The sequence below is a fragment of the Symphalangus syndactylus genome, chromosome 3, assembly GCF_028878055.3.
Source record: "Symphalangus syndactylus isolate Jambi chromosome 3, NHGRI_mSymSyn1-v2.1_pri, whole genome shotgun sequence".
NCBI classification, from domain to species: Eukaryota; Metazoa; Chordata; class Mammalia; order Primates; family Hylobatidae; genus Symphalangus; species Symphalangus syndactylus.
Window position 1 is genome coordinate 131,139,438 of NC_072425.2, and position 15,180 is coordinate 131,154,617.

Consider the following 15,180-nt stretch of genomic DNA (forward strand, 5'->3'; position numbering starts at 1 on the left):
CTCTGCCACTTACAAGCTTAATGACCCTGGGTGAGTTGTTTATTTCCTTGTGCCTCAGAAAGAAATAGAAATAAAAATACCCGCTTCATAGAGTTGTCCTGAGGATTGAATGAGATAAGGCATGAAAATGTGCAGAATAGTGCCTGGCACATAGTAAGTGCTCACATATGTCTTGTACAGATTTGCTTCTAATTCTTTTTCATCATCAATATCATCTAAACGTTGTTGGTATTACAGTTATCACTTTTCGTGTCTCTGACATCATTTAGCACCTGAGATGATGTTATGCTCTTGGCTTGTGCTCAGGAAATGCTTAATGAATGACTGAAAAGGCACTTGGGCTTCTGGAGGTGACTTGGTGACAAATGCTCAGTGTGATGTTGTCTTTGTGGCAGATGCTGATTATGAGGTTGTCTTTGCCTATATTCAGGCTTGGCAGGTTCTTGTGGCAGTGGTGGTTAGGGGTTAAGGCATTGTGTGGAGTATGGTGGAGGCTGCAGCTGACAACCTTCCTGTTGCCTAAAAACTTTTTTTCCTTCCCACCCCCTTCCCCAGTAGCTCTGTGCCCTGCCAAGTCTGTGCACAAGCCTTGAAATGACAAAGTACCCTTTAGTTAATTGCACAACGGATTGCCTAGAGTTAAAAGTTCTGATTTATATGACTATAGCTCTAACTGCTCAATAACACAGGCCTGTAATCTACTTTCATTTCAAACAGAACGGTGATTTATAGGGCAGCATGCCGCTTTAGCTCAGAAATGAGGTGTTCAACATATGCTCTGTTGACATAAATTTGGAATTTATCGCTGTTGTCAAAACTGCCTGTTGGACAAAGGTGGGTATTAAGGCAATAAATGGCTCGGAATAGTTTTCTGTCACATTTCCTAACCATTGTATTCAGTCTATTTGAGGGAAAAATATATACTTAAAAGTAATCAAATGTCCAAAATCCATGCATCTTGTTTTGAATGGTGGGAAGGGAGGATGTAGGGAGGATGGAGGAGCATGGGGCCTTGGGGAGGGGGAACTGGGGGGATTGTGGAGGAGAAAGCTTTTCATGAAGTTATGGCCCGTTTAAAACAGATTCCACTCTGCTTCCTCCTCCCATCCCCATTAAGAGGTGGGCTTTCCTTTCTCATTTACAAAAACGGGGAGGAAAAATGAAAGCTCATTAAATAAAAATAGTAAAGGACATTTTTATGTGTGGGCTTAAAACCAGCAATGTCAGGGAGGAGTTAGTGAGTGGGGCTGTGAGGGAGGCAGAACAGGATTTTGTTTATGGGGAAATAAAGCCCCTGGCCAGCGTCGGTTTCTCCGCCGCCTTGGTGAGCATGGGCTTGCTCCCACCTACCCTCCTAGGTTCCGAGGCTCCTGTGCACAGGGTGAACGTGTGCTGGCTGATGAGGGTGAGGAGCGGTGGGTACCCGGCTCTAAGCAATATGCTCTACTCCATCCAAATCCCGATTGATTTATTACCCACTGTACAGCCAAGATGCATCCACCCCTCATCCATCCACTAATGCTGTGCCCTCTGCAAGGCTTGAGAATACAAGATGAATGAGGCAAAGCCCTGTCTTCATGTAGCTGCCCATCCAGCTGGAGAGACAGAGAAACAAGCAGATGCACCCTAGTGAGTACATCTGCTCCAACAGAAACATACTTGAAAGACAGGGGCTGGGGGGGAAAGGGGGTCAGCTTTGAGAGGGGACAGAGGGGAGCTACTGGAGAAGGCTTCTAGGGATGGTACTGACCCTCTTGCCTAGTGAAATGTCCTTTTGGAAGTATCAGGTTCCTGCAGGGAGATTACACAAAAATGTAGAAAAAAAATACGCTAGTGACGGGTCCTCCCTCCGTCCCAGATGTGTGATGTTGTGGTCAGGCGATCACTGATGTGTGTCAGTGTATTGTTAAGAGTGGGGCCAACGTCCTTGTGCATTGAGGCTCCAGCCTCTCTTCTCCTCCATGCCATGGACCGTCGCTGCATCATCTAAGCACAGGGCACCCAGGCAGGTAGCACAGGTGACTTAGCAAATGCAGTCAGAGTCAGGGTTAAGAATCGATCTCTTCATTCTGTTTCAAGATTACATAGCATGCAGTATGTTGCTGGGTATTGTGTCGCGCTGTGAGACTGAAAGTGTGGACGTTTCCAGAGAGCCGCTGCTTGCCCTCTGTGCTCGTTGGGCCTCGAGTCACTGGTATTATGCATTTCCTGTGTGCTGGGGAGCCTTGCATATAAGGAGCAAGAGGAGCACGCAAGCTGCCTGGTACTTTTCCCCATGAAAATGAGGCCCAGCAGGGAAGAGGATTCGTATTTGTTGCTTTTATTTTATTTTTCCTTTTATCTCCATGCCCACACGCTTGGACCGTCTCAGCATTGATAAATGTGTGCTCTCACAAACATGCACACAATCCCTTCTCTGGCCTGTGTGTTTGCCAGACACAAACACATACAAACACACACACACACACACACACTCCCACACACACTGGGCATGGACACCAATTGTAAACCTCGTCTTTGTGGCTCACCCTCCTTTTGCCACCAACCCCTGTCCTTTTCACACAAAGCTCCCTGTTGGGAGAACTCATAATTTTTACACCACACAGCCTTGACTGGCCATTGCTGGAATTACTGTCTCTTTGAAGTGCTTTCTGCTGGGGCATTTACAGGCCGTTTTAATTACCTGCAGCTTGCAAAGGGCCTTGCTCTGTCCCAGCCTTTGTTTGTTTGTTCTTTGCAAAGAGTCTGTGCAGAAAGGAATACGGCTGACTTCTTTTACAAAAAAGAAAAGGGGGGAGAAAAAGAAGTTTGGGGAGCCCCTTAACAGCGCTTCTTACTGCAGCCTGCTCTGGGACACCCTGCCCACTCTAATAAGCCCAGGAAGAGAGGCTGTCGCCCTTGGCTGTCTTCTCAACAGGTTCCAGCACCGTGGGTACCACTCCTGGAGCTTGCCTGGGATATTTTTGTTCATGCATTTTTGTTTTAATTATTATTAACTATATTTTGAAGCTTTCTGCCAGAGACAGCAGGGCTGTCAAATCATGTTTCCCTCACTGTTGACCAAATCAAAGCTGGCTTCAGTTGAGCTGGGATCCCTCTTATATTTTCAACTAAATCTGTTCAAGGAATGTGCATTATTAAATTATTGAGTTTAGAGGTGGGCTGGAGGGTAGGGGTTGAAATCACGTATGTGAAAGTAGTGCCCACTTTGAGCTGTCTGGTGTTTTTCTTTCCTTTTTTTCATTTTTCACTTGATTCTCTAAAAGGAACTACATATAAATAGCATTCTTTGGGGTTTCTGTTAAACATGAGTGTAGCATGTCATGTCTGCAGATGAAGATGCTAGTTTACCAAAGAAGCCTCAGAACTGCATCCCCTTTTTCGGGGGCTTTTACAGCAGAAGGAATCTTTATTCATTTATTCACTTAGTCCAAAAATGTATTGAGAAATTGGAAACCTCATACATTGCTGATGGGATTGTAAAATGGTATAGCTGCTTTGGAAAACAGTCTGGCAGTTCCTTAAAAGGTTAAACATAGAGTTACCATATGAGCTGGCAATTCCACTCCTAGGTATATAACCAAGAGAAGTGAAAACATATGTCCACACATAAAACTTGTACACAAATGTTCATAGCAGCATTATTCGTAATAGCCAAAAGGTCGAAACAACCAAATGTCCATCAGCTGATAAATGGATAAACAAAATGTGGTATATCCCCACAGAGGAACGAAGTACTGATACAAGCTATGATAGGAATGAAGCTTGAAAACATGCCGTGTGAGAGAAGTCAGACCCCAAAGGGTGCATATTGTATGATACCATTTATATGAAATGTTCAAAATAGGCAAATCTGTAGAGGAAGATAGTACATTTGTGGTTGCCAAAGGCTGGGGGTTGACAGGGGGAATGGAGAGTGACTGCTAATGAGTACAAGGTTTCTTTTCAGGGTGATGAAAATATTCTGGAATTTGATAGTGATGATGGTTGCACAGTTCTATGAATATGCTACAAACCAGTGAATGGTATACTTGACAAGGATAAATTTTATGCTATGTGGAAAATACCTCAGTAAAGCTATTTAGAAAAGTGTACTGAATGCTTACTCTGTACAGCAAGCACTGGCGTACTCTGAGGTTATAGTGGATGGTTTCTGCCTTAGTGTAACTTATAGTCTAGTAGAGATAAAGAATACTAATAAAAAACTAATATATAACTGACAATTGTGTTAAATGTTATAAAGGAAACCAACAAAATGCAATGATGGAAAGTTGCGTTGATGGACAACCTACCTAGATAGGCTGTGGTTCAGGAGCAGCCTGACTTTACTGGAGTCCAGCATACAGTAGGCGCTTAACAGATACAGGGTGAGTAGCAGTGGGGCATGAGTCGGCCTGCCTTCCCTGTAGAAGATTATAAAGTCCCTGTGAGACCCACAGCCTGTCAGTGGACTCTGGGTGCCATCATTCAATTTACTTTTTTTCTTAGAGGTCTCTCTGTTCTTGCTTCTATTCAATTAGATTGGGAAAATCCCAGGAATGCTCTCGGTGACTCCCTTTTAGCTGCTGGTTTTCCTGCCCCTTTCAGGGAAAGACTCTGGCTTAGGTAGGAATATGAAGGCAGACCCTGAGGTGAGAAGTCTGGCGATGCCTGCCTGTTTATAGGGGCAAGTAAGTCATGTGGCCTCACTTTCCCCGTCCACAAAATGGGCTCTATACTTTCCATGTCAGCCACAAGGTGGTTGAGATGATCCTCAGGAAGCCCTTTCAAAGTCAGACATGATCTATAAATGCATTACCTTATTTATCATTAAAACCTCAGTTGGGGCTAGACACGGTGGCTCATGCCTGTAATTCCGGCACTTTGGGAGGCCGAGGCGGGTGGATCGCTTGAGGTCAGGAGTTGGAGACAGCCTGGCCAATGCGGTGAAACCCCCTCTCTACTAAAAATTAAAAAAAAATTAGCTGGGCATGGTGGCACATGCCTGTAGTCTCAGCTACTCGGTAGGCTGAGGCATGAGAATCGCCTGAACCTGGGAGGCAGAGTTTGCAGTGAGCCGAGATCGCACCACTGCACTACAGCCTGGGCAATAGAGTGAGATTCTGTCCAAAAAAAAAAAAAAAAAAAACCTGGGTTGACTAGATATTCTTTTTTGCATTTTTCTAGAAGAAAGGAAGAAAGAACCAGTAAAGAAGCTAATATCTGTTTGGCTTTTGCCTTTTTTCTTCATTAAAATGACAATAATGTTCACAATGTGATTTGGTGCCGGTACAGGTAATCTGTTCAATCTCTTATCTTGTGTTCATAATTGATGTTTAGAGTGATAGCTCTCCAGCTCAGAATCCTCATAGAAAAGTAATTTAATTTTCAGTGTACCAAAGCAGAAAGAATGAGGCAATATACATTAAAAAGGTTTTCAGAATGGTTTAATTCCAGAGGAACTTTCTTCTTAGACATTTAATAAACCTCAGTTATTCTCAACAATCTCTGAGTTTCCATGTCTGGTCCTTGGGATCTGAAGGTAGCATTGTGTCTTCCTGGCTAGAGTGGAAACATAAAAATGATCCTAGATAACCAGGAGACAACGTTTCCTCCAGATGTATCCAGGCAAAATAAGGAGATAAAGGAAAAGTCTGTAGCTTTTTGAAAACTATTTTCCCAGAAATTGCTTGTTTGTGCTGGTTAAAAGCCTTGTACGGGAGAGGGAGAACAAAAACCCTGTTCATCCATAACCATAGTTTAATTCCCTTATAGGGCCTTTTAGGATCTGGAGAGAATATTTTGGATTTATTTTTGTTTCCCTTGGGCTGACATCATCAAGCATGCATCATGGTGCCCTGTTTTGGGTTTGGAAAAAGCTCAGAGAAGCTATAAATCTTAAGGCATTTTACTATTTTTTCCTTTTCCTTTTCTAAAAGCACAACTTTTCTGGTCTCTTAAAAGAAAAAGAAAAAGAAAAAGCTACAAAAGTATGTATTGATCTCTTCCCCTCGGATTTTAACTGCCCTGGCTGTAATACCTTGCTTACATCTGCCAGGTTTTTGTGCAGTTTTGCAACATCTCCTTAATCCAGTGAGCATAAATAGAACATTTCAATCATATTTGGCTACCAGGAACTTCACAGATAAGCACGCTAAGACCTTGTTGAAAGAGACTGTATGAGATTGTGTGCGATAAGATCATCCTACAGCCCAGTGCACAAATGAAAAACTTTTGTTCTTGGTGAAATTTGTTGATAGAGATATTTCAAATAAATGACTTAGGAGAACTCAGTATTTTAAAACAAAGAATTGGTTACGTAACAGCCAGAAGCCCAGGCCTCCTGGTGCTCCGCAGCCACGAAGATCCCTCCTTGAGCAGTTGCTGCAGGGAGATTAGTGTGTCCCTTTGTCATTTCTGACATTGTATTTTAGCACTGGCAGGCAGCCTTATCTGAAAGTGCTGTACTTGGTGTGGTCATGGCCCCAGGGAATGCCGTTGTCCTTCCTCATATTTTTAAGGCTCAGGACAGTTCCCTCCACTCTTCAGTCAGCTCGAGATTGGTCTTCATCTAGGCTAAGGCAGGATGCATAGGATGCATGGCTTTCTTTCTCTCTTTCTTTCTCTCTCTGTCTTTCTCGCTCTCTCTCTCTCTCTTTCGAGATGGAGTCACGTTCTGTTGCCTGGGCTGGAATGCAGGGGCGTGATCTTGGCTTACTGCAACCTCCGCCTCCTGGGTTCAAGCGATTCTCCTGCCTCAGCCTCCAGAGTAGGTGGGACTACAGGCACCTGCCACCATGCCTGGCGAATTTTTTGTATTTTTAGTAGAGACAGGGTTTCACCATGTTAGCCAGGATGGTCTCAATCTCCTGACCTCGTTATCCACTGGTCACGGCCTCCCAAAGTGTTAGGATTACAGGCGTGAGCCACTGCTCCCGGCTGCATGGCTTTCTTTTTAAGAACCCCGTAGAGAGCTTCTCTTTTGGACAGTAGGGGCAACTGTTCTTTGACTGGTTGTGTTTGTGTGTGTGTGTGTGTGTGTGTGTATCCACATATGCGTGTAGACAGGGTGAGTTTTTTTCCACCTCTACATTTTTCTCTTCTGATTCCCTTTCTTGTTTGTTTGCTCATTCAGTCAACAGAAATGAGCCCCTGCCATGTTCTGAGGTCAGTGATGAAGATTGAGAGGATGAATCTGGTATGCACCCTTATGCAGGAGATATAATCCAGCCAGCACAGACCCATGTCAGCCCCACAGACTTTCAGTTTTGTAAAACTGATTGGAAAGAGCCTAAGAAATCATCTAGCTCAACCTTTGCATTGTTGCAGAGGTGTCAAGTGAAATCTGGAGAAACTAAGCAGTTTGGCCAAGGTTATTTAATGGATATCTGCAGAGCCAGGTCCCCTGCACTCAGCCCAATGTGTATATATGTACACATATATACATGGTCAATATACCACTTTTTTAAAGATGATTCTTAAGAAAGCACAGCTGGTTTGGTATTTTCTCTCTCTCCCTTTAAGCGGTTCCCAAAGAACCAAATGGCCACTGTCTTCCCTAACTCTCCTGGTCTGAATCCCCAGCAGAGAGGCACCTGCTGTGTGCTCCCAAAACCTGCAGCATGGAAGGTGTTAACTAGCACTCAGTTAGTTCTTGGTTGTTTTTCTTAATCTGTTGTTTGAAATCCTTGGCTTTTATTGGTATATTTACTTTATGGCATACATAAAGAGCTGTATTAAAAAATAAATTGTGTTGTAAAAGCATTTGGTAATGTTTATTAATATTGACTAGTCAGGGAGCAACGAACTCTATTGCTAGAAGGATAATTTGTGGTAATACCTGCTAAGCATTCACAGCTTGTCAAATGACTATCTAATCTCAACATTAAAAAAAAGTGGGCAAAAGCGTAATTTCCCTTATGCCTTGAGAAAATGAAAGTGACCCATTCCCCAGCCAACATTAGAATGATTTCTTCTTTTTCTCCCCTGGGATACCAGGCCTTGTTTCTGGTTCCAGGCAGTCCCATGGCTAGATTTTAGTGGTTAGGTATCCCTTGGTCTTAGGGTGGTTGGAAATTGCCTCATTAGCAATAGCTTCTCATATGTGTTCTGGCTGTCTGAATCTGTGCTGAGGCCATAAAAGACAGAGATAAAGACATAGTTCTTGCCCCCACAGAGTGTATAGTCTTAAGGAACTTATAAATGGTTTAATCTTGAATCTTGAACTTCATATTCTTACAAAATATGTAAGGAGAATGACACTGGGTGTGACTAATGGCCTACTTAGCCTGGAATGTGGTACTTTTGGTGGCATGAAGAGACATTCCTTGGGAAGACACGATGTCACCCTTAGAAGGAAGGGAACATTCCCCAGAGTATCCCTGATGCCCTGTGAATAACATGGTCTGGCTTAGGGTAGAGGCCGCTAGTAGAACAGGCTCTGTTTAGAGTATTCCTTTCACACAAAAAGACACATAGAAAGTACAGGAGAACTAGTCTGGGCGTGGTGGCTCATGCCTGTAATTTCAGCACTTTGGGAGGCCAAGATGGGAGGATCACTTGAGCCTAGGAGTTCAAGACCAGCCCAGGCAACATAGCAAGACCTCGTCTCTATTAAAAACAATTATTTAAAAAAGAAAGTACAGGAGAATGGACTGAATGTGGAAACACTCTGCAGTCTCCCTGGAAGTTGCTTTGGGGAGGAAATACTGATAGCCTCATAACTTTTCATTCATCCCTTCCTCTTAAAATTAGAGCACAGAATGCCATTGACTATTTCACCTTTCCTTTGTCATTTGAATTAAAGGTAAATGGATGTTGAAAGTGTGTTTTTGACTTAAAGGTCTAAGGAGGAAGAGTGAGCCCATTACTAAAGTACATAAACTTTCCCTTTACTCAATTCTGTGTCTACTTGGAAAGGTGAATGAGGCTAGGGCGAGGTTCTCTTATCACCGAGCTTAGGAGTCGGTTGCTTTTGAGGCTGAGGGCATTGGCAGAGCTCCATAAAGGGACCTACCTTATGCTGTCCCCACATGGGGCCCAAGGCTGCATGTCAGCACCAACTGCCCAGGTCCTGCTCGACAGGACCAGGAAGTTTGCATGGTGGCTGGGTAAGTAGATGATCTTGGAGAGTGTTGGTTCTCATGGGGGCAGCAGACTTTTTGGAGAAAAGAGGATCATTTGGGTCATGGCTTGGTTCTTACAGAATCTCCCATCTGCTTCCTATCTATTCTGAGTACCCCTCTGAAGCACTGAGAAGGTCAAATTGATGGTCATAGGATCAGAAAGGGGTAGTCATAGGATCAAAAAGCCCAAAGCATCGGGGTGACTTTTGCACTGATGAGGTCAAATTGATGGTCATAGAATCAGAAAGCAAAAACCCAAAGCACTGGGGTGACTTTTGCACGTGGAGTGGCCTCATACCTACAATAGGGTGAGTTTGGAAGGCCCTTATGTACTGCATTGATGTGGTCTGAGTGTTGGTTCAGAGGATGGATCAGTTAGGCTGAAAACAAGGACAACATCGTCTTATAAATGCCCTTACAGAATGGATTTCCCACTTTATTTTTCCTCATTCAAAGGCGGGAGAGAGCAGTGGGTAGTCCAGCTATGGAGCCCTCCCATTCACTTTTCCCAATTACAGGTCCTAGTTCCCCGTGCTGGTCTTTCCAGCAAAACTCACAGGTCAGACAATTTCAACCCTTGGATTACCGGAACTGAGGTTTCTTTCTCTAAACCTTCCCTGCCTGTTGGTCTGCTCCAACTTGAGCATTTGCCCCTGGGCTCAGGAACCTGGGAAGACATGTGACATTGGCAGTGCTGGGACATGAACCCCTCTCTGTCAGCTAGGCAGTGCTCCTGGGCTTTTCCCTTTGACACCTGCTAGTGCAGTGAGTTCTTCTCATAGCCTTCCCCCCTTGGTCCCTGGCTGCATAGGATGGAAGTGGGCCGAGCTTACCCTGCAGACAGTAGACATGGCGGATGCCCCCTTGGGGCTCAGCTGTTGTGGTCAGCTCTCTCTGGAAGCTGAAGGTAGGGAGGATGGAATATGGCTTGGGTCTCTCCTTGCTGCCCTTTATGCTGCTGTTGCTGTTCTAGGTAGGCTAGGTTGATAAAGGCTTACCCTGAAGATGACAGGTTGGTCTAATGGCTTCATGCTTCTATGCAGTAGCCACTAGCCTTCTTTGTATGGACTTTAGGAGCCACAGGACAGGGTCCAGTTTTGAATTGGAGGCCGTCTATGAAGCTGTTGTACTTAGAATATTGTTAGGATGAGCAAAGGAATGTCACAGATGCCACTTTACAGAGAAGGATTTCTCCAGCATCCTTGATCAATCCCTTTTGAATGAGGCCTCATGAGGAAAGGAAATATAGGCACGGTCTCTGCCATTATGGAGTTTGTATTCTAAACCAGATGAAATCTTTATGAGTTTGCAGACTCAAAGTAGCACAGAAATAGTTCAAATGATGAGCTTGTATCTTGCTAGCTTCGTTTTACTTGTGAGAGTTGTGTGGTTGAAAACCGGTGAGAAGGAATGAATTCTTCTCTTCAGTTTCTTGTCAAAAGCTTCAGATTTGTTTAGCTTGAATTTCTCATAATGATTCAGCTTTCTTGAGACAATAGAAACTTGTTAGAGGTTAATGTGTTCTTTGTCTTTTTGGACATAAGTGAAAATCTGTTACATGCAAGGTGGGTTTACCTAATGAGCCACTAAGAGTTAGGGAGAACTTGAGTCTGTTCCCTAGGAATGGAGAGTGAGGACCTGAAGCATATGGGGCAATGGAATCTCCACTGAGTATAGGATGGAGATGCGTGGGCTGTACTAGAACTGGGTTACTTTCAAAATGGTGTTCAGCAAGGTAGCTTCTTCTCAGAGGAAAGAGTGTGAAAACTCTACCACCAACTAAGGCAGTGTGCAGAAAGGTGCAAAAATGTCCCCAGATGTCTTCCTTTCCTGTCGCAGTGGAGGCTGATAATCTCAGATGGCCACGTGCAATTAAACCTTACAAAAAGACAGGACTAGATTGGGAAGATGTGAGTGTGTGGTAAGGAAGAAGGAGGTGGATAGAATTTCCATTTTGATCTAAATGCTTTGCAGTTGCATAATGTGGTGATGGTAGTGGTGGGAGGTTGTGGTCTAAAGAGGGAATAGACTGTGAGTTCACACAAATTTGCACTTTTGCTCCAGGAGTCGGTTGGAATTCTATTTCCACATTGGCTGTTCTGCAGACTGTGCCATGGAGAGTCTGCTGGTAGCCAGGTCTCTCAGATGCCCTGAAATTCTCTACCATTATTTTCTTTGAATTAGGAGAAGCCTTCACTTTTCCACATTCTTCCTTTGGTATATGAACAAGAATTAAAGATACGAGCAAACCGGTGCTGGGCTCTGTTGAACTCCCGGGCCTGTGAGGTTGTTCCCTTTTTCTCTAATGAACTTTATGTGCTTTGCCCAGGTCTGTCTGCCAGTGAGGAAAGACCTTTGCCCTTGCACTTCATGTGGAATCACATGGACACCATATTAATCTCTGGTAACCTGTATGGGGCACTGAGTTAGTGGGTCAGTTGCAGGGCAGTGACCTTACGCTGAGGATTAGACAGGATAGGACATCCGGGTCTCTGAAGGCAGGGAAATGCATGACAACAGAGTCATTCCGAGGACAGGCTGATGGTAACTTCTGGAAGTTTCTTTCACTGAAAGATAAATAGCAAGTGAGTAAAGGAGGAAACTCAGGCCACTTGGATTAAGTTTTAAATGACTAGATTGCTGGATTGGGTCTAGAGGTTTGCTTGGGCGATCCTAGCCTGGCTGCCTCAGTGTCAGAGGACATCACAGTGCACCGTAACAAGTGGGACGTGGCTCAGGGAGAATAATAGTGCCCCTTAGAGGACCACCTTGTAGGCTAGGTAGAAGGATATGGGTAAGACTTTTGAGTTATAAAATTTTGTCTCTATTCAAAATATTTGATGTGATCTACATCACTTTATAGATGATCAAACGCAGAGAGATTGTGATAGCATGACTTGTCCAATGTTAGTGGCCAAGTCAGGTGGGAGGATGCAGGTCTTCTGGCTGCTGGCTGGGCATTCTTCTCTGTACCCTGCCACTTCTGTAGTAAAAGGGCAAGTGCCTGTCATCTTTCACACCAAGCCAATCCAGTTGGCCAAGATAAGCCACTCCACCAATTGCCAGGCAAATCCATTCATACCTAGAGAAAAGGCAATGGTGTTACCCAAACCAAGAGTGTTTATCGTGGTGAGGGATTTGATTTGGAACCCTCATGGAAAAGAGATGGGAGCCCCAGAGGGGAGTTTAGCCTGGTGGTGGCTTCCAAATCTGAAGACCGGTCACTCTAGTGTCCTTTTGGAAAATAAATCCAAATGGGTGTTCGTCCTCCTATTCCTCTTGACAGCCCCCCTTGAGAAGTGGGCACTCCAGGAGCTAACAAATCCCTGGTGAGGAAAAGGATGAAAATAAACTGAAACCCTTATGTTGCCATCCACCAGATTTTACCATGACTGTGTGCGAGTTCACCTGCCAAACCCCTTATGAATAGAGCCTTTGCCACTCTACAGAACATCTCTTAGAAAAGCAAACATCTATCATGCCCGGGCAAGTGACAGGAATACTCCACCACCGTATGTGTTCGCATGCACTCACATCCCTAGGTACGTAGTTTAAAAGATACTTTGTCCAAAATGCTATTAGGACATGTCCCAGTTCCCAACATTGTGAAATCTATTTAGAGTTAAGAATGTTCAGTTAAAATGTTCTGTACTGTTAATATTTCTCAATTTGGGTGGATCAGCGTGGCAAGGAGCAAGAGAACATGGGGGCGGGGTGGTACCCCTACAGTGTCATAGATAAGGGTGTGTGTGTGTATGTTTGTGATTGAGAAATCATTTGTCTTTGGCAAGTGGGGAAAGGGAAAGCATGCAAACAAAACAATGTGATTGAGAAAGAGCTCTGCGGAGAGAACTTTGTGTGATCCCTATCAGAAGGCCGCACACAGTGGATACCGTATGCTGGTCCTCATGCTGTGGGAGCCCATTGACTGTGGCGCTAAGGAGGCTCACCTGGGTCCACCACATGGTCTTGACACACTGCTGGGTTCTCATTCTGGTACTTGGAAGGGTGGGTGGCTCAGTTTTGCTACCATCTAGATGCTGCCAGCTTGAGTGTGTAATACTCCCTCTCCCCACCAGCAGTTTTATCTGTTGTCAGTACCAGCTCTCCAGCCTTTTACTATGGTCTTAACACGTCAACATTTTGATGGAGATAGGGGGCCTTGTTTTCCCTTCTGCCTGCTCCACCGCCCACAGATCCGGCTTCTGACTGCCACGCCTGCCCTGTCCTGAGGGCCAAGGCCCCTGGGGAAGTTGCGGGGATGGCACAGAGCCTGGGGCGGAGGTGGAGGCCGGATCCTGGATCCGGCAATAGCATGTATGGGCCTGACAACAGGAGTGTGGGTGGGCGGCCGCTTGGAGCCTCTCCCCAGTGCTCGGCTCCCTGCTGGCGCACCCGGTTCCCTGCATCTTACCAGCTCCCGTGCTGGCTCGTGACTGAGCCAGGGGTCTGGTGGGAGAGGCCCCGGGTTGGGAGTTGGGATGGGAGCACTGCTGCAGATTGGGCCTGTGACCAGTTGTTACTGGGGCCTCGGTCTTCCCAGGGGTGATAACATGGGCCCAGCCCACCTCACAGAACCATAGTGATGGCAAAATGAGAGAATGTGTATGAAGAGCCACAGATGACTATGACCACCCTACATTTATAGAATGATGTTATCCAGTTTCTTGAAACTCTACTTTCTGCTGGGGCAAGACAGAGGGAAGACAATTCTAAAGCTGGGCCTTAGGGGAAAGGTGTGAATGTTGGGGCGGGTCATTGCAGTCCTAAGAACATCTGGATGCCAGAGAAAGAAGTATCTTGCGTCTATAAGGGCATCAATTTATTCATAGGCTTATTCAGAGCCTCCTTTGTGTCAGTCACTGTAGTGGAAGTTGGAGATAGGAGAGAGAAAAGATAAAGGTATAGCTCCCCTGGGTCCAATGGGCTTGCTCACAGTCACCACCCGGGGAAGGCAGTGCTGCACAGGGGTGAGCAGAGGCTGCGGGCCTTAGGTCTGTGCTAGTTTGACACTGAGCATTATGTCTGTCTGACTGTCCTGGGTGTTTCATCCTTCCTCCCTCTGGAATTGGATCTGAGTTTTTTTCTTGGTCCATGTGCCAGTGGTAAAGCCTGTGGACAAGACCAGGAATGGGGGCTTCAGTGGCAGCAGTCACTGGGCAGAGGGCGTGATTTACACTGTCTGAGGATCCAGGGATGTGTTTCCATCGGTGCCCTCCTGTTCCCTTCCGCCTGTCACCTGCCAGAGGGATGGCTGCCAAGCCCCCAGGTAGGGGATGGCCCTGCCTCCTGTCCAGCCAGAGCAGCAGCAACCTCTCTTTTCCTTTCCCTTACAGGAAGCTGCACAGTGGGATGAAGACGTACGGGTGCGAGCTCTGCGGGAAGCGGTTCCTGGATAGTTTGCGGCTGAGAATGCACTTACTCGCTCATTCAGGTAGGCAAGGTCGCCTTAGTGGCCCGTTCAGATACAGGCAACCATCTCCTGCCTGCCTTCACCCCTACTCAGAGCCTGCTGTGGCCTGCATGTCCCCACTGCCAGCTGGGGCCCTGGTCCATCTTGTTCCCTGGACCCTCCCTCCAGGCTCATGACACAGAAGATCCATCCTGATGGCGGGGCCACCTGGATGAACCCACCTTCAAGCTCTCCTGGGTTTCCCAGGCATCAGTGGCAACCAGTGCCCCGTGTGATCTACCTTCCAAAGTAGACTGCAGTTTCATTAGTGAAACAGTTGTGGAATTAGGTTCTCGCTGTCTAATGAATCTGACTATTGGGTTCACATTATACAGGAGCCTTTAATTAAATAGATATAGAAAGGTTGGAACACAAAGCTAGTTGTAGCGTGCTATCTTTTGCAAGTTAATTTTATACAATTCTATTGAGGTCGACTGTGTGGCTGCTGGTAATTTTGCTCATGTTTGGGCAAAGCTGCTCTGCCCCACGAGGCGTGGAATGGGGAGAAGCACCTGACATTTGGCAGGCCCGGGTGTTCTTGGTGGAGGGAAGGATCTAGCAGGTCTGATGGGGTGGCTTTGAGGCTTAGGTCACCTGACTTTAGTTGCGGAGGCCTCAACTCTT

General features: G+C 45.7%; 1 protein-coding gene across 2 annotated transcripts in view; it reads left to right on the forward strand.

Moving 5' to 3' along the window:
- ZBTB16 (zinc finger and BTB domain containing 16) overlaps positions 1 to 15,180 on the forward strand; it is a 196,441-nt gene that overhangs the window by 82,165 nt on the left and 99,096 nt on the right. For both annotated transcript variants that reach the window (XM_055273203.2, XM_055273204.2), the window contains exon 3: positions 14,441 to 14,538. In XM_055273203.2, the coding sequence (XP_055129178.1) occupies positions 14,441 to 14,538 (98 nt within the window). The remainder of the gene's footprint in view (positions 1 to 14,440; positions 14,539 to 15,180) is intronic.